Genomic DNA, 25575 nt, shown 5'->3' on the forward strand with positions numbered 1-25575 from the left:
ATGATACAGTTCTCATTCCATGGACAAACAAATAGTTCTGTCTGTGGCTGATTCCTGTGCAGAACAAACAGGCTTTGCTGATGCTTCAGTTACAAGTATCTGGCTCTTCCTGCATAATTTCTATCCTGGCCTGTCACAATCAGACTAAAAGCTGCCAGCTCTTAGGAACTGTCTTTGTGAATCAGTGGCTGGTCAGCATGAAGCAGTCCTGACTGGAAAGGGACATGGAATTTGTAATTTTATGAGGATGTGAGGGAAAGGGAAGGAGATGGAAGGGGATTTTTTTTGCCATTAAAAGCCTTACATTAAAAAAAATCTTCCCAGAGTAGTTTCCAAAAGCTAGGGGAGGAAAGTATGGTACTTCTTTCCTTTTTGTAAGGAGGAGAAGTGGATATTTGTTTCATTAAAATCCATGAGAGAGTGACCAGTTAAAACATTTTAATCTTTGGGGTTTTGCTTGGTCACATTCTTGAAATGTTGGGAAAACCTTGATTGCAGTAAAGGTTGGGTTTTGTCTGTCTGGATAGCCCTTTTCACACACACCCCTCTGCCTCCAGCAGAGGAGGAAAAGCAGGTGGTAGGTGCAGGTCAGTCAGCACTGGAGAGCTCTGGGCCCTGCATCTGCAGCAGGTATTGGCCACTGCATCCACAGACACCTGCTCTGGGCTCCCTGTCCTGCTGCCACAGCCAGGAGAGCCCTGCAGCATGGTGGGTGCTCTTCTCTTGGCCCCAAAACCCACCACCCTTGCGCTGATGTGGGGAGTCCCAAGCCCCCAGTCTCACAGGATTTCCCCCAAGGCATTGCTGTTGGCCCCATGGAGACAATTCACAGCTTTTTAAGGTGAAGCTGTCCTTTGGACAGACCAGAGTCCCAGGTGTGTCAAAACAAGGTGATAAAACCACAGTTGCTCTTGAAACTGCCCTCAGAAGGTCCCAGCTTCGGGTGACACCTGAGCTCACCAGGACTGCACTGTAACCCACTGAGCCCGTGGTGCTCTTGCTACTGGTGTGTGACACAGGTGTCACAGCAGAGCTTCTCTCAGTCCTCTGCAGAGATCAGGAGCTGAGGGTTTGTCACATCCAGGTGTGAGGAGGGTGGCCTGTGCCTGGCCTCGTTGATCTGTCCTTGCACAAGAAGGAGGGCCATGGCTCTGAACATGGTGCACCGTCAACTTTCCTGCCCTAGTGCCTCAGTTTTTAGCTGGAAGAACCTTTCCAAAGCTGCACATGATGGTGTCAGGCCAAAGAGTGAGCAAAGTGTATTCCAGATGTGTTACATACCAGGAGCCAGGACACTGTTTGGCACTACCAGTGTCTGCACTGATCTACACTGGGGATAAGGTGGAGAAGAGTCTCTCTTGTGGCAGGCCCTGGGCCCAGCCTGCCTGGAGACATGGGTCATTCTGAGAGCAGAAGCAGTGATTCCCACAGCAGGACACAATTCAGGAAAACAGCATTCACATAAAAGGTGAAGTAGGATTTTGGTGAGTGATGGAAGTCCAAAAGAAAGGATGTTGCTGATTAGGCAATGCAATGCTCAGGTGCTTCAGCTGATGCTTCTTAGACCTTCTCAAACCACCTGGGTAATGCAAGCTGGCCTCCTGGAATGCATCTTTGATGGTAGGTTTTTTTGGAAAGTAGAGGAAAGAAGGGAATTTTAGACTTCTGGCCAGGATGCCAGGGTTGCAAAGGTAACCTTTCTGTTGTGGTTGAGGCCAGATAAGACCTGCCTTGAGTTTGGAAGAGCAAAGTTGTACAGCAAATCAAGCAGTTTGGGGGATGAGGGGGAGGAGAAGATATAAGGGTTCGGCCAAAGCTTTCCAAAACTTAGTTCAGTCAGGTAGGGATGAAAGCTAGCAAGTTCCTGTGCTTATTGGACCTGCTGGTTGAGCTCCACTGCAACCCAAAGCCTGGCCCTGCCCTGTGCTAGGAAGAGCAGGATGCATTTGTAAGGCAGTTGTGAGAGTCTCCTCTCCCCCACCCTCCACCCTCTGTGTTAGCCAGGGGGATCCTGGGGCCTTGCTGTCTGTCTCCACCCCCGGGGGCCTGGGGAAGCACTGCTGTGCTTTGGCTGTGGCCTGCCTCTCTTGGGGCTGCTTATTTCTTTTTGAAGAGCTTGCGGAAGGAGCTCCGGAACCCCCCCTTGGGCTCGTGCCGCGGGTTGTGGTCGCTGAAGGATGTTTGCTCATTGTCATCCTTCTGGCAGAACCTGGTGTTGTCTTCTGCATGGAGCTCCTAAAAGGGAAAAGACAATTTAACCAGCATTTGCAACCTCACATTCTTGTTCCCTTCTCTCTCTATTTCTCTCTTTCTGTACTAGGAGGGACCTGGTGGGTGAGGAGGTGCTGATAAGGCTGGGAAGCAACACTGGTACCTCTGCAGAGAGCTTGTTCCTGGCTCTAGGGCTGAGGCAGGGACAGAGGAATAGAAGGATAAGCATTGTTAGAGGGAACTGGAGCCTTTCTTGCTAAGCTTTTTGTTTAGAGGAAGCTCATTAGCTTCTTTTGCCAGTGAGGGAGCAAGCCAGCTTGGGCAGTTGGAAGAACTTCCCGCCCTCTCCTTTCTCCCCTAGAGCAGGGAGGCATCAGGCTTTGGAGCAGTGAAATGTGAAAAACTGTTCTACTGGCTCTGCTGCTGCATGGTTTCATATCTCATTAGCACACGCACCTTGTGGTAAATGTGCCACTAAAAGAGCTGTCCCTCTTTTGGGAGAGTGCCAAGCTCCTCTCAGCAAGACTCTGGACAAGACCCTTTTCTCCAATTCTGCCCACCACTGCCATGGTGATTTCCTTTGCACTGGGGTGAGAACATGTCCTGCAGTTCTGGACAAGCTCCACATCTGCACCCTGCTGTGGGCCTTAGTTCTGTGCAGGTGAGTGCCAAAGAGCTCATCAGCCCCTTTCCCTGGGGTGCCTGTGTCCCCATGGCTCTCCCCTCTGCCTCATCTCCCCTGTTCAACCTTCTACTACCTCCTTCACTCACTAGGCTTTGCTTATTTTTTTTCTTTTCTTTTGAAGTTTCCTTGCTACCTTTTCAGTCAGGCTGTTGGAACCTATCTCCCATCATCATCTGCATCTAAGCACCTCAGAGCACCCTTGGCCTCCTCTTCCTTGGCTGTGACAGCCCAAAGCTGACTCTGAACAGTCACTGCAAGCTACAGAAACATTGCTCCTGCAGGACCTGGTGTCCCTGAAAGGTTACAGAGCTCTGACATGTCCCACCTGAGGGACACAGTTGTGGGCTCTGACTGTTCTCACACAGAGTTTGGCATAGGTCTGTACAATCCAGGCAGAAAATACAGGTGAAACAAAACCTATGGACCAGATCCCTGCTGGTGTAAATGGGCTGAGCTTGGCCAAGTCATGCTGGTTTACACTGGCAGGACTTATCCAGCACTTACCCAGCACTCCTCACAGCAGGTGGAAAGGCACCTGTTTAACTGGGTGCCAACCACAGCACTAATTTTGAACAGCTTTGTGTAAACTTTGTGACCTGCTCAGAACATTCACCTTGGGGGGGGAAGCTCAGTGACAGTGGAGACACATAAGAGGCTACCTTGTCTCAAAGGTGTTCTAGCTCAGCCAGCTGTGCACCTCAACCCATGCTTTTCCCAGGGGAAGATGTGTGTGAAAACGAGCAGTTGAGGTCTTGGAATGTGTGGGCTTGAAAGCTGTTTTGGCATGTTCTACTCTAACTGTATCTCGCATCTTTCTCCTGCTGCTGCTCCTGCTGCACCACCATGTGCCTCATTTTTTTTCTCCTCCTATTTAAGCCTCCTTACTTCCAAAAAGCTCGGTTTTTCACCCGCTCCTCTCTGTGGGGGGAAGTAGCTCCTTTGGGAGCTTCGGGATGAGGCTGAGATCATGTGAGGCTGAACATTCCTGTCCTGCTTCTGCTGCAGACGGCTCCCACTGCTGCTCCGTGTGCTGTAGAGTCTGGTGCTCACGCCCTCCGCGCTGCGCGGCAGCTCCTTCAGGGACCTGCTCAGCTGCTTCCCTTTGCTGTGGAACATCTCACGCTTGTAGGTGCTGCTGCTCACGGGAGTGCAGCTCTTAGGCAGGGGCTGCAAGGCATGGTCTGTCCTCTCTGGTTCTGAGGTGAAGTTCACAGGCCTAAGGAAGCAAATATCTAAGCTGGACTCGGAAGAGGCCGGGGAGCAGTTCTCAAAGAGAGCAAGGTTTTGGAAGGTGTCGTCTTCGTAGGGGCCTGGCATGGTGAAAACCTCCCCAGGGTAGTCAAACTCTTCGTAGCTTGGTGCAAAGTTCCTGGCATCCTGCAGCAGCTCCACGGAGGTTCTGATGGCTCTCTCGGTGTTCCCCACCGCGTCAGCCGGCGGCGCTTCGTACTCCATTTCGGGGATCGATTGCAAGGGGGCTGTCAAGGCCTTGAGTTCCTGCTCTGTCAGCTGAGAAGAGGCAAGGATGTTCTCTGGCCTCTCGTGTTTTCTGCTTTCCATCTCCCAGTCAGGGGGTTTTACAGCCTGGATGTTCTCCATCACTGTTGGCTGCGGTTTCTTCATCTGCGGCATCAAATGCCTTAGAAATAAAAAACAAAACAAAACAAAAAAACAGACAGAAGTGGAATACTAAAGGATGACAGACAGCATGACAAATTCCCCCCACCCCTTCACTCCCCCAGCCCTGTTGTGTTGATTTTATGGCCAAAAGGTACTCTCCTGTCTTGGAGAACAGTAACAGAGGTGTCTCTTACAGAAATGGCCTGGCTGGTTAGGAGGACCAAACTTGGAGAGACAGAACTGTTTATCCAGTAGTTTTGTCTGACTTTTGTATTCTACAGCATGAAATGAATAGAAACTGAGATGAGAAGGCAACTGCTCCATCTCTCTCCTGCTCATCTGCATTTTAGATTCTAACTTTCATTCCCTTTCTGTAATGTAGGAGCTGAGCCTCACTTTCCTGTGGTCTGGTTGTTTTTTCAGGTGGGCTGGGTTTCTCTCTTGGGTAAGGTGACTCTGTCCCCAAAATGTGTCAGGAGTATACTTGGAGGGCTCCTACCCTCCATGTATTTCAGCTGAGTCTTCAGCTCAGGAGCAATGTGGGGGTGGTGCCAGCTGAGGCTGCCAAGGTGGAGGCTGGAGCAATCTGTCTGAGAGGGGGGAGATTGGCTTGGGCAGTCTGGGGAGAAGGAGGCTAAGACTGATCTGTAACACTGCTAACAGAGGGGGACTGGGAATGATGCAGCCAAACTCTTGTTAGTATCAAATGAGATAAGAAAGCACAATAGCCACAAGTTGCTGGCATAAGAATAAATGTAAGTCTAGAGTGCTTCTCTGATCATCATCTCATTTGGCACCTGTTAGGCTGGAAATGGCCAAAGGGGAACTGTATTAGGAGTGGCTGAGGGCACTTGGTCTGTTCAGCCTGGAGGAGACTGAGGAGAGACCTCACTGCAGTTACAGCTTCCTCATAAGGGACAGCAGAGGGGCAGGCACTGATCTCTTCTCTCTGGTGACCAGTGACAGGACCTGAGGGAATGGCTTGGAGTTGTGTCAGGGGAGGTTTAGGCTGGATATGAGGAAAAGTTTCTTCACCCAGGGGGTAGTTGGGCACTGAATAGGCTCCCCAGGGCAGTGGTCACAGCACCAGCCTGACAGGGTTCAAGAGGTGTTTGCACAAAGCTCTCAGGCACACTTCTGTGACTTTTGAGGATGGTTCTGTGCAGGGTCAGGAGTTGGACTCAATGATCCTTGTCCTTTCCAACTCAGAATATTTTGTGATTCTGTGAAGATTTCCAGGTGTTACCAGTAGCCCTTATCTGTCTTGACTTAGTCTTGCGTCTTTTTGAACCCATTTCATACTTGTATCTTGTGATAGCAAATCACATCATTCAGTTATCTGCTGTGTGGAAGAGTATTATTTTCCCTGCTCTGAGACCTTGGTCCTGTTTCCCAGCTCTTGTAATGTTGACAGTGAATACTGCAGAGTGTTATTGTGCACACCACTGTCAGGCCTAAACAAATTCACATCCTCCCTGACATGCTGCCTTAGCAGGCAGCCCTGGCTAGAGCTCTGAAACATCCCCTGCTTGTAAACCACACAGTAGGGGATATCAGGATGGAGCCAGCCCTTCATCTCTCTATCCATGGACAGGGAGTGGTTTTGAAATTACAGCCTCTAGCTGCCCAGTGTCACTGGCATGCTGTGGGTGAGGAGAGAATTTTCAGCCTACTTTGAAAGCTGCCTACAAGGACAACAGGCTTACGGGGTGGTTGTGCCAGAGGAAGGTGCTGCTGGGAATGACTGGATGGCCTCTTCAGTGTGGATGCCACTGTCCCGCATTGATGCTGCACTGGGTGTTGGAGAAACCTCCTGGCTTGTGCACTGGGAGGTGAGACCTTTGTACAGCTTCACCAGGGATGACCTGAGGGAGGAGAAATCCATCGTCGGGCTAAGAAATAAGGCAGGGAATGAGCACGAGCGTGTAGAATCACAGAAAACAGGACTGGGAGGGACCTTAATATTCCTGTTCACCTCTGCCCACCCCAAGGAAGAGCCTGTTCCACCTAGTCTGCTCCAGCCAGCAGGGCATCCTGCTTTCTGTGGTGTTCTTAACACCTCTCCTAATTGCAGTCCCTCCCCAGCAATCTGCTCCAGCCCTTTACCACCCTCCATACTTGGAAGATTCCCTTGAAATTTGAACTTGTTCTGCTCCTCAGGTAATCATCACAAAGAGCAAAGGCAACCAGATTCTGATTTTTACTAAAAGCCTTGATTTCAAGGAATTATTCTGAACTACAACTTGAGAATCTACATTCAAGGTAATTTCCATCACAGTTAAACAGGTTATGGGAGACTTTTATTTCTCCTACGTCCTCCCCCAGAAAAATAAAATAACATCATTATTTTGGAGTCTCAGCCTATAAGGGAAACAGTCCTCACCCTCACCAGGGCCTGGAGCTGCCAGAGCTAAATTCCCATGTGTTTTCCCACTGGGGAGTGACTTTGCCACCAGCTTAAGGAATCAAATTATTCCATGAAACATGTGGCTGCTTTATTTAGAAGGACTTAGAAGTGATATTTCTTTTGCTCTCAGAGTTAGGCAGAAGGGCCCACCCCAAGTCTGACCTCAGTTTGGAGGGCAAATGCCAATAGTGGTTCTTCTCCAGCATTTGGATGCAAAGGGTTTTGTTTTATTTCAACAGAGCAATGTGCCTGTTGATCTTGCCTGGACCTAAACCCCCTATTTGCCAGGCTTCCCCCACCCCTCCTTTCCCTGGTGACAGAGACAATGAGTAGATGTTGTGCTTACTTCTTCAGCTTTTTCCTCTTCTGTATCAGCAGGTCTTCATTGCACTGGAAGAGGAGGCTGTAGTGTGAGATGAAAACGCGGAGGCGCTGCACACACACCAGCAGCAGGTAATAGTCAGGGTGCTCTTGCTCCGTGAACTTCAGGACATTCTGAGGCACAGAGGAGAGCAGGCTGTTGGGAGGCTGTCCTGACCCTTTCTGGGGAGAAGGCACTACTGGAACCATGGATTAGGGCTCTGGAGTGCTCATGGCAGTGCCCTGGGGAAGCTTTGCTAGGCACCATGATTTTCTGAGGGACTTGGATGGGGCCTGCCTCCCACTAGCCCAGTACAATTGCACAAGGATCCACTGTAAATTTAATCACAGAATGGGTGGGGGATGCACTGGTTGAGTTTAGCTTAGAGGGAATAAACCAATGTTTTGATTTTCTAGGGTTTGCTTTCTGTGTATTCGCCTTATCTGAAATGTTTCAGTACAATTCAGATAAGCCTTCTGTGAACCAGAACTCTTTTTATCAGCCATCTCTCTGTAGGACAGGTGGTTGGGCCCTAGGAGCCCTCTCAGATGTGTCCCATCTCTGACCTCCTGTTTTCCCAGAGCAGCAGACAGCAGAGCCTTTGGCTTCCCAGGGGACAAAAGCTGTTTCTGTCAGGCCAATTGGAGAAATTCACAAATATAAGCAAGCCTCATGTGAAAAAGATGAAACTTAAACTATTGTTAGCTGGCTTTCCCTTCAGAAGTTTGTTGTTTTTTTTTTTTTTCTTCAAAGAACCTGCTGAGTTTGTCAGGTCTCTGTACCTGTACAGGCCCAAATACCAGCTCTGAGTCAAAAGTCATCTGATGTGATTAGAGCTCAACAGCACAGTTTCCATCCTGGGGCCCTACCTGTAGATGAATAAGGTATTCAGGAATTCGCTGGACTATATGAAAGAACAGAATGTAGAGATCAGACTTGATTTCTTCTTCTACCTGAAATAGAGAAAGTGACTTAAGGGTCTTTTCCACCCATAAAACACAATTCCTTCCAGATGGTTCTGTGGTTTAATGAGTAGTTGTGCTGTAAGGAGTTACAACAGTTCACAGGGGCACACCAGGCATTTAGGCTGGGGATTATCTACTAGGGACACTCAGCCTAGTAAAGTAGGGGGGCACGTTGAAAGTGCACTAGTTAAATTTCAGTGAAACTCCAAGAAAAGTGTGCTCAGAATTAAGTTCTTAGTTTAGGCTCAAATTAATTGAACAAAATGGGATTGACTTCTAAATTAAAATATATTGGAAACAAGCAAATGGGGTTAGGTTACTGCACTTTAAACTACCTTTATATTTAACTTTCTAAGTTTAAATCAAGAATCCAGACCCAAACAGATGAAGCTGAAAGTGAAGACTTTTCCCTCTAAAGGACTCAATCCCTCTGTTTGGCTGAGTCCTCCATTTTCCAGGAGACAGTTCCTGGAAAAGATCTGGATAGCATGTTCATAGGCAAGCTTTTGGGAGGTTTAATCTGAGACATTGTTTCCTGGCACAGCAGAAAAGCTGCTTTGGTTTCAGACAGTGAGGAAGGTGTCAAAGCTGCCTTTTGTAGGTGCCAGTCAGCCATGGCAACCTCCAGGAAACACAACAAGTGGATTGGCAGGAGAGTCCTATCATGGGCAGGCATAACAGGAGAGATCCAGGCTTGCATGTTGCCATTACATGCTGGGAAGCAGGCAGGATGTTTACCTCCTTCAGGATCACCACGTGGATCAGAGAGATGCATTCTGGCAGGTCCCTCAGGTAAGCAACATAGTAGTCCAGAAAATTATTCTAACAAAAGAGAAAGAGAAAAGAACACACAAATTTAACAGAGGCTTTTGCTCACAGAGCCAGCCAAACAGTTAATACCCCACTATCACTGCTGGAAGGTCACCAGTGCAGCAGAGCTGCTGTTTCACTCCTTCAGGGCTTGGAACTTCTCAGGAAAGTCTGTTTTATAAAATGTGTTCAGCTGTTGAGCACTGTGTGTAAAGCTTTACTGCAGGTGGGGAGGGGTAGAGAGGCTGGGCAGTAAAAAGCTCTTCTTATCTAAGATTGTTAAAATTTATAAAGTATCAGATGAGTTTTTACTCATCCCTGCTGCTCACCAGGGCAACAGAAGTGAATGCAAGAAATCATGTGGGCCTCTGCCTGCCCACCTGCTTGTCAGAACTCTGAGCAAGTGTATTGGGGCAGGAGAGCATCAGAACCCCTCTCTTTTCACACCCTCACTGGAAATACAGCCATTCAAGGTGTCAAGGCTCATGTGTGGCTCCTGCAAGCAGGTCTGGGTCTCATGGAGCTTATGGAGCTGTGCTATGGGGCTTCTGGCCCACAGGTGGGTCTGGCATGTGGGATCCCTGAACACCAGAGGGGCTGCCATGCCCCAGGACTGTCCTCCAAGGGGGTTTCTGAAAGGCCTTTCCCTTCAGGCCACAGCTGCACAGCACAGCCCCTCTGTTCAAGGTGTCTTGGTCCACCTGCACCTCAATAAAATGTCATAAAACATGACAGAAGATTCTGGAGAGGTCTTTACCATACCTCATCATTTGTCAGCTTCAGGAAGATGTCTCCTAGGATCCCTTGTCGTGGCCAGCTCAGGACTCTCTCCTGGAGAGCATGCAGTAAATCCACGTGCTGCTGCACCAGGAACCGCAAAGAGTTGGGGAAAAAGCTGATGGGAGACCAAACCAGACTGGGTTACACAGAGCAAAACCTCATCCCTAATAAGTGAAATCTGCTGAGGTGGGCATTCCTGAGTGGCCAGCGCAGCCTTGCACGTGTAAGATTGACTGCACCATTATTGCTACAATAGCACAGGTGTTACTGACTCCTGTGGCTGGAGCCCTGGCTGCACTGGGGGGTCTTGTTTTGGCTGCTGTGTACATGCAAGTATCCTCTCCAGCTGGCCATTAATGAAGTGCTTTTAAAGCTCCTTAGGCTTTCCTTGCAATGCCTTGAGTAGCTGACCAGAATTAGCAGCACTAAAAAGCCCCAGGCAATGCTGCAGTGGCTGATGATGCAGGAGCATGGCCCTGAGCCACTGAGAGCTTGGAGGAGAGCTCCCCAACTTTCTGTCTTGTCTCATTTGTCAGGCCCTTTCACAGGACAACCCACTGGTGCAGAGCTGGTCAAAATGTCCTACTGCCTTTCTGCCACTTCACATTGATTTTACCCAGAATCAGAAAGAAGATGGTGGACAAGATGCAAGGGACAGGTAGGAATGTCTTTAATGACTGCAAAAACCTCCCAGTGCCTCCAGTTTTCAACTAGAAATAAACTAAGTGTTCAAAGATCTCTGTGTGGATGTAAGAAAAGTTTGTGAGGTGATAATGCAGAAGTAATATTGACTGAAGAAAACTCCCCAAAAGACAGAGAGCACATTACATCAAATACCTTCTCTCTTTGGTGCTTCTTTTCACATCTGGCCCTTGCAGTGTGGCCTTGATCTTCAGGATGAGGGAAAGGTTGATGACATACTTCCTTTCTGACTCCAGCAGCTCCAAGGCGATGTTCTGCCTTTTGGCTTCCAGAAGACAAGGGTTAAGTTTTAAAATAAGAAAATACTGACCTCAAGGACAGCTGCATGTTAGACTGGTGAGGAGATCATGAAAGGAGAAGCTTTTTTAAAAATTATATCAATGCCTCATCTTTTTCTGTGTTATTTACCCAAAATGTAAAACTCCCCCCTGATGCTACAGCATGCCCCAGCCATGACCAGTGCCTCAGTTTGCTGAGAAAGCTCCAATGCAGATGTATTTCCCCCTATGAATACAAAATTTTCTAAGAATAACAAAACAAGCAATCAAAGGCAAAACAACTCATATCAGGGTTTCCCATGCTGCAGAAACCCTGCAGAATGAGAGTATTTTTCACCCACTTAAGCAGCTGCTCTGCTGCAATCCCATCAGTACTCTGAACCTGGCAGGTCTTGGAAAGGAGAAGGGCTGTCCTGGGTACAGAGTGGTTCTGTCAGTCACACACCCCAACAAATACTCCAGAGGTCTTGGAGTGTGAGGCCCTGAGAGATTCCCCCCAGCAGCAGAAACTGGCCTGTGTGTCTCCTCCATGGATGCTAATCACCAGCCAGCTCACACCAGCTTTGAGCCTCTCTAGCCAGAGTTTTCTACTCCTTACCAGCCAAAGAGGGTTCACATATTATGTTGTCTGCTGAGCTGTATCTGCTTTGGCCCATGTCCTTCCCTCTCTCTGGTTGCTCTTTGGAAATGTATTCATCTCCCCAGTCCTTGGTGTCCTTGGGCTGCTTCCACACTGTTGATGGCAGATGCATTTTTGACTGTCCCTCTGTTGCCAGGGAAGGCTTGAGGCTGTCATCTGTCTCTATGGCTGCTCCTGCAATGACAGACAGCTCTATGGACTCTGACATCTCAGCATCTCTCTGACAGGTTATGCTGCAGCAAGCAGCTGTGTTCCCATCCATTTGAGGCACTGGAAGGTGAATTTGGAGCATTCTTTGTGCTTCACAAGGGCTGTAGCCTTGTGGAGTTAATTTACAAAGGAAGTGCAGTTGGTGAGCTCTTCAGCAGAACAAGGTTTGCACTCTGCCAGCGTTTATTTTCAAGCCAAATAAGATCCAAAATTAGACATATGTTAGAGAAGCAGAAACACCTTCTCTTCCCAAGTGGGAAAAGTGGTGCTCTCACTATTCTTTGTCACATCAGGAAGCTTCAATTCTTCCTTTCTGCAAAAGCACTTAGAATCTGAGAAAGCAACAGCAGAAAGGCTTTCTCTGCCAAATCCTTGGTACTGACCACCAGAGACACTTCAGGGACACAGGTTTGCCCTCATATCTCAACTGCAAGTAGGAAAATGGAGGTACAGGGCAGAGTGAAAGACATCCCTGTGAAATGCCTTCCCTGAAAGCATTTCTTCAGAGCAGTAAAGGCAGCACTCTAATAGAATCATTGTCTTGCTGTCTTTTGATGCTTGATATTTTATTACCTGGGCCTGCTATGACCTTCACACCTCCTTCTCCCATGGGCATGATCCTGGTGTCAGACACTGTTGAGGAACAAAGGGAACTTTAGCAACAGAAGGCAACTGTAGAGCTTGCTTCTTCCTGCCAAGCCCTGTCAGTAGGGCAAAATCCTCCAATCTTTCAGTTTTGCTATGAAAACATCCCTGTTGGACTCTCCTGTAAGGAGGATCTTTTCTACTGGGCTCTTGTCACAAGTCTGTGTTTCAGTAGCCCCTGCAGACAGATAATGTGGGGTCCCTGCTGTGCCCAGTGCTGTGTGACTGCAGAGGAATGTGAGCAGTCTTGGCTTCTCCTGGCATGCAGGTGCAGGTTGGTAGAGGATACTCCTGATACACAGAACAAAGAGGATGGAGACCTGACAAAGAGACAGGACTGATGTTTTCAGTGGAAAGGAGCTAATTGAAGAGCAGAGGGATGAGACTGGAAAGAAAGGAGCAGTGGAGAAGTGAGTGAGAAAGGTGATTGTGCAAGAGGGATGTGAGGGAGAGGGCTGACAAGCCACCTCAGAGCATGGGGCAGAGGAGGGCTATGATTGACAGGTTCTGAGTGAAACAGAGTAGAAAACAGCACATGGTTTTCATCTAATCTCTGCCTTTGTTGACATTTTTAATGAATATGTTTTTATTGTCTTCCTATGTGAACAGCAAGAGAGTGATAGACCAGCTTAGACCCCCAGACTTAATTATAGAACCAAAGGCTCTGGTCCATCTCCTTTTCTTTTGATTCCAACTTCCAAGTGTTTGGCAGTTGACAGTGTTTTCTTCATCAAGGTGTGATCCTCCTTCCTGTGCCCTGCTCCCTCACACAGAAACAAAACCAGAATTTTTATCAAGAGCCCCCATTTGGTTCTGTATCAGTGCCACTGGCACTACAGAATGAAGATTTAGCCTGTATCCCTCTCCTTGGAGGAAGCAAGAAATGGATGTTGAGACAGTGTTTGCAAAGCAAATACTTCCTGAACCCAGGTTACCCCAGTGATCTTTTTCTGAATTATTTTCCTGAGGAAGGCACTGCATTTACCTATTCTGTTTCTTACCTTTTTCATAAGTGACATTGTGTAAAAGACTTGTAAAATCTTCATTGATCAGCACAGGTTCTGGGAGGTTGATGGATCGGAACGGGCTGCCCTGGAGAGGTGTTGGCACTGTCTGTGACCCGTGGTCATCCTTCTGTGCTCTCCTGTACAAACACAAAGAATGAGGTGCTTGGAAAGTCTGAATGCTACAGGTGAAACTCCTACACTACATTTGTGGCCAACACTGTCAGAAATAGGACAACTCTAGCAGAGACAGGAAAGGAGCTGGCTTTGATGGAATTGGCAGTTCATGAACAATCTTCTGGAAATAACTTCCACTGGCTACAGGAGAAGGTTATTTCAGATCTATTATTTTGCAGAGCATATTTCATCTAATTAAATAGCTTAATTAGCTGAGGGGCTAGCCTAGATTTGCAAAGTGTTTGCATCAAGGCAGCTGTATAGACTCATGATCAAAACTCTGTTTTCAGAAGAAGGCTAATTAGGACCAAGCTGGACAAGTGTCTGCTTCATCACAGCATCAGTGTGAGCACATTCCCTGACTCTGCTCAGAGGAGAAAAGGCTGGTGACAGGAAAGCAGAGCAGGACTGCACCATCAGGAGCCCATTGAGTCCTGCAAGCCTGGAAGGGGAAATTGAAGTGCTGTTGTCTGAATGGTGGAGGCTTCTGACTTTCAACAGCCCCAGCATGTCTTTAGGGGGTCTCTGTTCTGCCAGGCCCTGGTTCTCCAGGGAGCTGCTGGGGGCTGGTTTTCTGTTGGAATCACAGTGAGGTGTTAGCATTTTCCTTCTGTCTTTGCTCTGTGGGGTGTGTGTCTTGGAGTCTGGGGTGAGCTGAAGCATTTCTAGTCATAAACAGTGTTGATACACACTTCCAGCCAGGAAAAAAAATTAAGAAATTATGCTCTACAGAAAGGAACAAAATGGACACCACTGCTAATTAGCATTTTCAGGACCCTGGAGTTTGGGCCCTTACTTAGCTTTCATTTTCCGTGATTCCCGCCGCTTCTCTTGCTGCAGCTGCTCGATTTTCTGTTGCATTTCCTCCTGCTTGGCACTGATTTCTTCAATCATTGACTTTGCATCGCTGAGCTCCTCCTGAGAAACAGGCAAAAGCACAGCATTCCCATCAGCCCTACGTGGCACAGCTCTGAGTGCTGGCTGGTGTGCACAGAAGGTGCTGCAGGGTGCTCTGGGGAGTGGCTCTGTGATTAGACACTCCTCCTTTGCAAGGCCAGCATGTGTAACACCTGCTGTGCACAATGTGGTGATCCTTAATCCTACAGGCCACTCACCAAGCCAGCACAGAGCCCCATGATCAAGGCACTGGTGGGACATGAGACTCAGGGCTTCATCCACCACCAGCTGAAAGCATTGGGAGGACTCCTGCCCTTAATGGCATTTGGAGGTGGGCCTTAGAGAGCACATTTCCCTCTGCAGTTTTCCAGCATGTGTAGTCACATGTTGCACCTGGTTGAGATTCCAGTGTGAGCACTCACATGTATAAGCTTTTGCCAATCAGGTCATGGATCTGCCCTTTTAGCCTGGTTTCCTAAGGAAATGAGGCACTCCATATCTTCCCTGTCCATCCTCCCTCAAGCAGTTTCAGCCAAGCCTTACTCAGATGTAGAGCTCTGATGTATGAAGTTCCTGCAGGTTCCATGAGTGTGAGCAGCAGGATTGAGGAGAAATACTCAAGAGTTTAATGGAAACCAAAGGATTTCCCCCAGGCAAGGAGGTGACTTTAGTGGGAGCTCAGTGTTTGAATAGCCAACATGGGCATGAGGCAGAGGGAGAGCAGCCTTCGCCCCTTCTGTTGCTTGCATAATTCTTTGTGTCTGCATTTTAAATCCCCTTTTCCCCTATGACAATGTCCTGGGTAACCCTCTGTCTGGTTGCTCTGAGACCTCTCCCATGTGCCCTTGCCCTTTTTGTTGTTTTCCTTGCTCATCTGGCACCAAGGGCTCCTCTTGCCTGGTGCCATCTGTCTCCTTGTCACAGGGTTAGTAATGGGCTTTGTCAGTAAGCAGCCCTCTTTAGCTTCACAAGGTTTTATTGACTCAGCAAACCCCCCTGGGGAAAATTTGGAATAAAAACTATAAACAAGTTCCTCTGCCTGCCTCATCATCCACTTTCTGCATGGAGACACTGGCTGGTCTAAAGTGTACATCAAGCCTTCTTGCTAGGCTGTCTCTCCAGCCCTTTGTCTTTATCCTCTTGGGCCAGATCAATCCAGGCTGCACTTCCTCCCAGCCATGTGGAAATGCGACTTCAAAAAGCTTTAGGGTTTTATGTTAATTTGCTGCTCCCCAGTGGCTTTGGTTCCTGCAGGAAATGCAGGAGACCCGACCCAAGGAGAAGTGTGGGACAGTGGCCCAGCAGTAGCCTGTGAGCAGGCCATAAATCCATGGCACGTGCAGCCTTTGTGCCCAGACTGCTTTGTGCCCAGGCAAGTCTCAGCACTGCCTCATGGCCAGTCAAGAAGGCTAAATGGGCCAGGGTGTGGGATACGTGTGAGTTGGAGCAGTGAGGGGACACCCAAAGCCAAAGGAAGTACCCCAGGTGTATCCAAAACAATTGCTCACTAACTTTCTTTGCAAACAGGGAGCATTGATGGAGGCAGGGGAATGCTTCCCTGTGCCAGGCAAGCTCACGTGGAAAGCATGCAGCCCCCCACAGGTCACACTCCTACCTTGAACGTGTTGAGGGAATTCTTCATCTCGGCCACCTTCTCTTCCATGGCACAGCGGCAGCTCTTGACCTTCTCCTCCAGGGCATACTCTCCATGCTGGATGCGTGACAGCTCCTGCATTGCTTCTGTGAAACCAGCCTTCAGCTCAGAGGCCAATGCCTGCAACTACAGCAACCACAAACAGGGGGGTTCAGTCCCTCCTCCCAGGATCAGGTGTTTGTGTCCCCGAGGGTCACAAAGGCTGGGTGTAACCCATCCTGTAAGGTGCTGTCCTTTTTCTCCTCCTCCTTTCATGGCTGGGAAACATGGGGAGAGGTTTGGCCCCTGCTGCAGTCTTGGTACAGAGTAGGAAGTGTTTGTCTTGGGCAATCAATGTGCCCTTTTTCAGACTTTTTTAAAAAACTTTTTTGAGTTTTTCCAGGCTCCCTGGCAGTTTGCAGCCTGTCAGCCTGTAGTAGGAGAGGACAGTCTGAAACATGCCAAGAAGGTTTGCAATAACAGCAGCCAGATTATGAATCTCCAAAGCAGCTGAGCAATCAAGAACGTGTCCGGTTTTGAGCAAGTCCTCCTCCCATGCGTGGGGCTGGAATTCTCCACACACAGATCTAGCCCCTCGCTCTCCAAGGGCTGTGGAGAAGCTCTGTCCTTTGCCATGGACTCTTTCCATGGAAGGAGGCAGCTCTAACTTGTGCTGGGGAGGGAACAGGAGGTTTTCCCCTGGCATACAGTGACACTGTGCCCACTCTCTCTGTTTTCTGTCCCTAGATGCCCTGTGCTCACCACCTAAGCTGGAGGCAGGCAGTGATAGCTGGGTGAAGCAGGAGATGGACCGGGGCAAGCCAGGCTGGCAGAGCAAGCAGACAAGGCGGGTGTGGAGGTGGGCAGTGACGGGGATCAGCAGCTGGCACAGAGCAGGGAATTCCCTCTGGGAGCAGCTGGGGCTGGTGAGCCTGACTCTGCCCCAGTGCTGTGAGCGAGGCTCGTGCTGCCTGCACAAAGCCCTCAGCGAGGTCGCGGCCCAAGGCGCTTCGGCACAGAGGTTTTTACCTTTACAACAGAAATGCGGCCTAACATCTGGTTATAAACTGAGTCCAAAACGGGAGCACTGCTGGTAAGCGGAGAGCCACCCCGGGAACTCAGGCGCTTGAGTCCTGCAAATGGAGCAGAGATGGCTTCCGATACCTCGGGGCACTGGCACGCACCAGCCTCCTCTGGTCAAGGCTGGCAGTGTCTTTCCAGAGGATGTCTGCCTGCCATCCCCAGCACTCACCCCACAGCCCCCACTCTGAGCCTGGACACACATTTCCAGAGTGCCTGGGTAGGAGGAGCGGGACTGACAGGAACCACAGGCACTGGGACCATGCAGAGGGGAGCAGGAGGCTGAGGACATCTTCCTTCATCAGGATGAAACCCTGAGTCCCCAGGCCAGCTGGAGCTCCAGACTCCTTGGCTGAACACTTTCTCCCTCCCCTCCTGGTCACAGTGTCAACCCTGTGACCTGTGCATGTAGTCTGAAGGGTCAGAGGGGCTGCTTAGGGCAGACAATGACCACACTGCTTCTGATATCTCAGCCCAAATGGTTGTGGCATCATCAGACATCCTAACATATGTGCCTGGAGAAGGGGGAGGAAGGGAGGGTTATAAAGTACTGTGACTGTGCAAAATGTTAATATTCCCATCCCTGCTCGCAGGCGCTTAAGGACAGACTTTCCCCCTGAGCTGACCTGGCCAAGGCACAGTCTGTCTGCCAGCCTGCATCAGGGCTGGGCATCACACACCGCCCTCCAAGTGACAAGGGTTCATTTGCAAGATCTGTCCCTTCCAACTGGAATATGCTATTCCATTCTAACCTATGCTATCCATTTTAGAAATCTGCTTCAGGATGGAGGTATCACAGCCCCAAGTCTTGCTAGCAGTGGAGCAGTCCTTAGAGCTGGCCCTGGAGATAACATGGTCTGGGGAGAATAAGCTGAGAATGAAATGTTTCTGCCTACAAGCCTGGCCATCTCCTTCTCAGATGCTTCCAGAAAGGGGGTAAACTACACAGATCCTTTGAAGGGTATTGGGGTGGGAATCATTGCTGATCTTGAGGTTTCAGAGTAAGAAAAGCTGCAAAGCATCAGCAAAAGTGGACCACTGCAGAGAATTTGGTGTCCATGTGCTCTGAAACACTCTATGAAAGCAGAGTTCAGCCAACAAAAGGAAAGACTTGGATTAGAGCCTGGATGAAATACCCTCTGCATCTGAGAGCAGACAGTGACCTGTTACTTTGGTATTTGCTTTTGGCCAATCTCTGGTTTTGTGGTGACAGTGCTAGCTTAGTTTCTTTGTGTGTCCATCTCAGTGCTCCAGAGCCCAGCCTGAGTCTGTCCTGCCCCATATATCCTTCCTCAGCCCCATGCAGCTTGCAGTGGCTGTTTCAGACACTGAAATGCATCCTTGTGTTGCTGCTTGAGGGATGAATGCAGCCAGAAACACCACCAGCCACAGAGCATGTCTGATGGAACAAGAAGTGCTGAAACCCTGAGCAGGTCAGGGTTAGCATAGAGGGAAATACATTCTTGTTGCATTGGATGCAGAGTTGATCCAAAATCAAGTGAAGTGATACAGGAACAGCACATTATCTTTAAACTCTTGCCAAGCATGGTGTAGCTATGGATTTTAGTTAGAGCTCATTTCTAAAAGCAAGCTGTAGAAAACCATCCTTTAATCCCATAAGCTGTTAGAACAGATGGAAGCCACTGAGGTATCAGGCCCTGCCCATGTCTTGGCCAAGTGACAGGGCTCTGTCTCTACAGGGATGGCCTATGCCTACAGGACCAGAGAGGTACTTCACAGGTTTGTGACCCTCTGGAAAGTCAAGCCAACTCTGTGTTTGCAAAGTTTCTAAGTGCAACACATACCAAAAAAGACAGATTGTGTAATACGGCAACAGTTAAACCATAATGTGTTGCCCTGGCTCACTTATTCATGGGACTAAAGATGTAATTTAACATTTAAGTTGTGGAATTTAAGAAACAATAACTTAAATTGAACTAATGCCTAGAGGATAAATGAATCTGCATAGTCACAGGGAGTCCTTCAAACCTGTCCAACAGCTGTTCAAAAAAAGCATTTAGGCATCTAAATAATTTAGTACCAGGTACAGACTTCATCTGCCTTTGGACTGTGGCCCTCAAACCTGACAAAGCAGAGCAGTGAGGTATCCAGTGCCTTGTGTTTGTAGGTATGTCTTTCTTGGGCCCCGTGACTCCTAGTTCACCTGCTGCCCTGATGATTTTCAGCTCTGTGTGGAAAAGCCATGCTGTTCACAAAGGGTGCACAGGACTGATGCTGCGTCCTGGAGCCGAGGCAGCAAAACTGCAGAGTCTCCCCTCTCTCTCTTGGTGGGTGCCAGCAATTTGAGACATTTGTAAAATATAACAACAGTCTTGCAGCCTAAAGATTTGTTCAGGCTTTGAGGCAGCCCAGGGAGGATGGTTCTGCACAGCAGATGGGGATGGTTTATGGAAGGAGGGAGTGGGATGGAAAGAGGGCAGCAGAGCCTTGGTGAGCTGGGCCACTGTCCTGGCTGCCACTGAAGGGATGGGAGAGAGCCCTGCCTTCTCTGAGCAGCTGTGTCCCCACAGGTTCCCCCAGCACTGGCCAGGCTGTCCAGGGCCCTGTCTCCACAGGGATGGCCATTTGCACCTGCATCCGTGGCAGCTGCCTCAGTCCTACACTAGAACAGGACCTGCTGTCTGGAACCTTGAGCTGGAGCCTGTCAAAGGCAGTAGAAAACAGGCTCATGATACAGAAATACTGCACAGAACAATTCTGCTGTTATAAATATATCCTTGAAAAGAGCAGAACCTTCTGTGGCCATGAAGGAGTACTGTCTGTGGTGCTTCCCCAGCTTATCCACTGTCCAGCACTGCACATCTTTTGGGGCTGCTCTGAAGAAGTAAACAGACATTGTATCTCAAAAGAGGGCTGCCTGAGGACACTGCTTGAAACCAATCAGGCACAAAATCCAGTGTTTGACACAAGCCCTGGATCTGATTTTTCACAGTTGCATGATGTGTGCTTTTACCAGGAAACAACTAATTTTTAGAACAGCTACTAACTCCCGTGCTTAAGGGCAGCACTCCTACAGCCAAGCATTAGGAAGGCTTGCAGGGCCTTACAGCAGGAGAGCAGCAGAGCTGCAGTGGTGTACAGTGGTAAAGAAGCTGGTCCTAGGAGTATATCCAGCATATGTATTCCTAGGCAAGGATGGTAGGCATACAGTCAGAGCAGCAAAGTACAGAAGAGAAGGATGACTTAAAGGGAGCTGCAAGTACCCATCAGCCCTTGCTCCACATCTGTGCGGTCCCTTTTGGTAACTGCATCCTCCAGAGGGCCTTTGCTGAAGCAGAAGGGAGGAGCCAGCTGGTGACTGACATGTAAGGACTCAGGAGGGTATCCACATGTCAGCTGGAAAACAACATGTGTGCTTGGTGTTTCCAGCACACAGTCCATGTGCATGTTGGATGCACTGTGCTGGACCCCTGGAGCTCTCTGGATGGGAAAAGAGGATGAGATGACAGAAGTGCTGGGTAGCTCATGGAAAGCAGTGCCTTCTCCACTTGCCATGGTGCACTTGCAAGCAATTATGGACATTAATGTTGCAATGGTGGCAAGAGAGGTCTCAAATAGTCTGATTTCCACTTCAGGGGTATGTTTCCTCTCTCAGATTATGGTTCCATATTGAACCAGACCAGGGATTAAACTGCTTAAAACTCTGTCACATTTCCTGCAGACTGGAAATGAGTAGGAAACATCACTATGGAAAGGCTGAAACTGCATCTTGCAGGACGGATATTCCTTGGGCTGTGGTCATAGACAACCTTACAGCATCTATGGTGTCCAATTGCAGCAAAAATGTTAGCCCAAAGACAAGGCACAGAGCTCAGGAGGAACTGATCACCAGGGTTTCTAGCTGGGAGGCCAGACAAAGACATGCAGAAAGACTCAACACTCTGGCTGCTCTGGATTATCAGGCAAGAGCGCTCCATGGTCTGAGGAGCTGGGAGGCTGCCAGGATAACCCAAAGCCCCACAGAAGACTTGGCCCCAGCTGCATAAGACACCCCTGCCCCATGTCAGTCAACAGATCATTGCTCCTGGGACAGTTCAGCAGGTTTGCTGAAAGCTCATAAAGCTCAGTCATGAAATCTCCCCCCAGCCCAGTGAATTGACATTCTCTAGTTGGTGCTAATGATGTCAGCTGCTTAATTAGCTGAGCTCACAAATCACCTGTCTAAATACAACTGGTTGTGAGCAGAGAAATTTTACTGAAAGGTATTTTAAGATGAGGCCCAAGATGTATGGTATTTATTCATGCAGTGTGCATGTTTTGGTCACCATGTTTCTTGTAAATGCCTACATTTTTCCTTCAACTTAATTTAGCTTTTAACTACTGTTTATATATTAGTAACTCTTTAAACTTTTGGAGTTATTTAGGGCATTTTGCTCATCTTTACCTGGGAAATCTGTGTTGCAGGGGTACTCACAGGCACACTTTCAGTCCCTCCTGTGGGAATAAAGAACTTCAGTCAATTAAAATGACTTATAATGGCTGCTATTAATAACTGGAACAGAGGGTTTGAAGTCCCTCTTGAGGAACAAATCAGTTTTAAAGGACTCAAGTCTCACTTTAGGAGGTCTGAACACCATATCTTTTGTAAAATAAACTGCAATTATAAAATGGGAATGACTCACCTAAATTCAGATGTTAAATTCACCTTATTTGCTGTCCTTTGTCTGGCCAGAGTTGATCCATGCAAGGAAGTGAGAAAGCTTGTATGTGCAATTAGGACTAAATTGCTCCCTGTGAAGTGTAGTTCTGTGTACCAGCCTTAGATAACACTATTTTTGGGGTTTTTTTTTTTGTCCTAAAGCACTACTGATCTGTTTCTCTACTGAAACAGTCAGATTTGTCCTCTATTATATCTGTACGTATTTCTATCACCTCCACAAAAGGCAAAATACCTTATCTATATATTTTAAATTTTATTTTGTCACAATGCAATCCAAGCGGTAATGATGTCTTTTCTAACCTCCCAAAAGTACACCTTTTCATTGGTTTTGTTATTCCTGGGGTTTGTGGTATGGTGATCCCAGCTGATCTTGTAAAACTTAACATTGCTGAAACAGACTTAGCTGATGGAAGAGATTATATCTATTTTGCAGAAGTATTTGGACACTGCAGAGACATTATCTCTAGGCATTAATCCTAGAATCATGGAATCATTTGAGTTGGAAGGGACCTTTTAGAGGTCATGTAGTCCAACTGTCTTGTGCAGAGACCTCCAGTTGTCCAACAGAAATCACTTCTGGCTGTGCTGCCGTTGCCCTTTGAGGCAATTGCAGTCCAATGGCCTTGGTGTTATTCCCTCCATCAGGCTGGATCTCACTCCCAGAAAACACCATGCTACTCTTGTTCCTCATTCCCCTTGGGAACGCCACTTCACCAGATGGGTTTTCTCTTGCCTCCAAGTGTTTGCCTCACTCATCTCTGCTAAGTCACAGACATGACCAATAACCCCATGCCCAACTCCAGGGGAAGCCAAGCACCTTCTTTCCATGCTGGCTACAGATGCTTGGTGCTTTTCCAACCTGGGCCTTTAAGACCACGGAAATCCAGTCCTGCAGAGGCTGGAAAAGCATGCAGGGAGAACTCTGCACAGTCAGCCAGTGGAAAGTTGAAGCCTGGAAGTCAGAGCTATACAAGGCATAGCTCCATTCTGATTTTCTTTACCCCTGAGGGGGAATGTGGGTTACCAGCAAGGACACCTATGAAATGGCCCTGTTCTGGTCTCCAGGATTTGTCCTGATTCAGAGGAACTTGAGCAAATTCCCCCATGAATTGCAGAAGGGAGAGGCAGAGAGGCTGTGTGCTCCTCTCTGCCCATGTGCCACTTCCTGCCTGTGTTCATGGCTCTCTCAGCTGTGGGGCTGAGTAGCTGGGTCAGACACTGAGCCTCTAGGGAATATCCTCTCATGCTCCCTCCTAGGAAAACAAGAAGCAGCAGGCTGACTGGGAGAAGTGACTATGACTGCAAACTGCCAGCTGTTTGGGGTCAGAACTCATCAGCCAGCCTGCACCAAGTCCCACGTTTCAATTTTTAAATTACAGGTTGTTTTCATCTTCAGCTTTGGCCTGTCTGGTTCTTTTTTTCAGATTTTCTCTGCAACCACATGAATTAGGAACTGACCTTTGGCCAGAACTTTCTCCTGATGCCTGGAGCTGGGGCTGTGTCTACAGTGACTCTCCTGAATCACGGAAACTGAGGCCCATGCCAGGTCTGTTGGGCTCCTGCTGTGGGATAGCAAGGACTGACTCAAAGAGAGCAAGAGGACAAGTTTCTGAATTAATAGTACAACACAAACCAGGTGCTGGCAGGACAAGGAGATGCTGTTTTTACAACATGGGTGGGTGTATTGAGTGCAGAGCTCTGTAAAGGACTGGAGGTGTCAGGTAGAAGCATAGCACAGCAAAGAAGAGCCTTCTCAAATTTTCTTTGGGTGTCTTTCAATCTGATACAGAGGGCCTGAGCCATGTCCTGCAGAGATCTGTAGGGATCTTTCATGTGGATTTGATTGTGCATCAGTCTATAATGTCCTTGGATTTACTAAAAGTGAGGAATTGCTCCTGAGTGAAACCAGAATTGGGGAGAGGACCACTGCTACTGTGACTTTACTTCCACCTTTGCCATGAGCACTCTCTGAATGTACCCAGTCAAAACCCAGATAATTTCTATAAAGTCACTGCAAAGAGCTGAAGCAGAGGAGGCTCCTCACAGCCTCACTGTGGGAAACAAGGGACTTTGTGCATCTCCCAGTTTCTGCACTGAACATCTGCAGCCCATGAGGGCATAACAATTAATTGGAAAAAATCCCTGAGATAATTTCCTTTTCAGCCTGCTGTAGTGTAAGGGCCTAGGTACATAGACCTAATTTCATCAAATTAGAATAATCATCATAATAATAGAGAAATTAACTTTTCTGATAACTATGCCATGAATAGTGGCACCACCAAGCACCTTTTAAGAGGGAAAGAGGTGGTCCAGTCTCCCTCCTGAGCTGACAGCTGTGGACACTCCTAGAGCTGCTCCCCCTGCTCACAGTTCCAAGAGTTCCTCACCATATGGACACAGTGCCTCTGAGGTGGCAGGGCAAAGCACAATGCAAGGGGTTTGGGGTGGAAAGCAAGCACCACATTCCTCTGAAAGAAGTCAGTAACCACTAAAACCCTGGATTTGAGCTTTTCAGATTTTCTAGAATGCAGCCAGCCTTACAAGGACTGATTGCATGCAAGCAATGTGGCCTGGATACATCTTGGTGCTTGCAAGACTGGGATTGGTGCAGATATCTGTGTTGTGGCACCAATATGAACAAGAACCCCTCTCTACAAAGCACATGGGGGAGAGAAGCAGATCCTCATCACAGCACCCTCATGTAAAACACAGCTTTGGACAGCCAGAAGTCTCTCTACATCCTAAGGCAGAAGTGGGGCACGAGGCAAGAAAAGGACGACTTCCCACATTGGACATTACATATGCCACAGGAGTATTTTCCAGAGAGGAGAGGGAAATGGTTCTAAAATAAGAAATAAAAATGTCAACCCCCAGATATTTCTAAGAACTGAAAGTACTGAACATTTGCCACGGTTGAGAGGTGCTCTCAGGGGCCTGGCTGGTGGCCAGCAGACAGCTCCTATGAGAGCATGTTTCTCTCTTGCTGTCTTTCATTCTTGCAAGAAGTGAAATAAGAGGCTGCTTTACCTTCGTGTTTGTTTGTGTCCATGGCTGCTATGGGGAGTGCGTCCTCGCAGGGACTCGTGTCCTCACTCGGGAGGGCTCTGGCTGGTCACTGGGAACATCCCATGGCTTACAGCTGCCCACATGGGAGCCCTGGGCTGGGGCTGATCTGAACCCTGAGTGCAGAAAATGCAGAAAGGGTTTATTGAGCAGAGCTGCTCAAAGTTCAGGCAACAGAGAAAGGAGGAGGGATTTGAGACAGAATGGAGCATCCTAAAGATCTGTTTGGGTTCACAGAGTGGATGCTGGTACAAACACTTCCCTCCCAGCCCAAGGCCATTTGTGCTTCCATGGACAGGTGACTAAAAGGTTCTATGTAGTCCCACAGAGACTGTTTTCTCAGCAAGGTACTTCCTGTATGAACACTGAATCAAAACATGCTCTAGTTTGAACAGCACATGAACACCTTGCACAGGTGTTCTGCATCCAAGAGTCAGCTTTTTGCTAGGCAACCAGTCACCCAAAATCTGCTTCAGACCTGTGTTTGGGCCACAGAAATACTGCCTTCAGAATGCTGCTGCACAGTTCTGCCAGCACTTTAGGAGGCACTTGTCCTGCTGTACCTGCTCTCTCTGTCCACAGCCTCCCTGACTGGGAGACACAGGAGTGCTGCAAGGCACCTCAGTGTGCAGAGGTGTGGCCTCTGTGGGAGCCAGGGACAACAGGGCATGATGCTGTGCCCAAGCCAATCCCATGGTAAAAAACATTCTTTTTTGGTATTAGGTT

At 48.4% G+C, this 25575-nt stretch overlaps 1 protein-coding gene across 1 annotated transcript; it reads right to left on the minus strand.

Annotated features, from left to right (window-relative positions):
• Positions 1-2097: 2097 nt before the first annotated feature.
• On the minus strand, positions 2098-24835 carry ARHGEF33 (Rho guanine nucleotide exchange factor 33). Its single transcript, XM_058802621.1, has 15 exons — positions 24814-24835; positions 21511-21560; positions 16008-16172; positions 14292-14413; positions 13316-13458; positions 12243-12302; positions 11418-11633; positions 10677-10806; positions 9822-9954; positions 8988-9071; positions 8154-8237; positions 7270-7418; positions 6223-6381; positions 3782-4535; positions 2098-2235 (listed from the first exon to the last, which is right to left on the minus strand). The coding sequence occupies exons 1-15, from the start codon at positions 24833-24835 to the stop codon at positions 2098-2100; spliced, it is 2409 nt and encodes an 802-aa protein (XP_058658604.1).
• Positions 24836-25575: the final 740 nt, after the last annotated feature.

The sequence above is a fragment of the Ammospiza caudacuta genome, chromosome 3, assembly GCF_027887145.1.
Source record: "Ammospiza caudacuta isolate bAmmCau1 chromosome 3, bAmmCau1.pri, whole genome shotgun sequence".
NCBI classification, from domain to species: Eukaryota; Metazoa; Chordata; class Aves; order Passeriformes; family Passerellidae; genus Ammospiza; species Ammospiza caudacuta.

Excerpts from the sequence above, each read along its gene's own strand:
- ARHGEF33 (XM_058802621.1), bottom strand. The coding sequence starts at position 24,835 with ATGGACACAAACAAACACGAAG. Across the intron at positions 8,238-8,987 it reads ACGTGGTGATCCTGAAGGAG|GTAGAAGAAGAAATCAAGTC; the intron begins GTAAACATCCTG and ends TCTCTATTTCAG. Across the intron at positions 6,382-7,269 it reads AAGAGGAAAAAGCTGAAGAA|GTCATCCCTGGTGAAGCTGT; the intron begins GTAAGCACAACA and ends CTCCTCCCTCAG.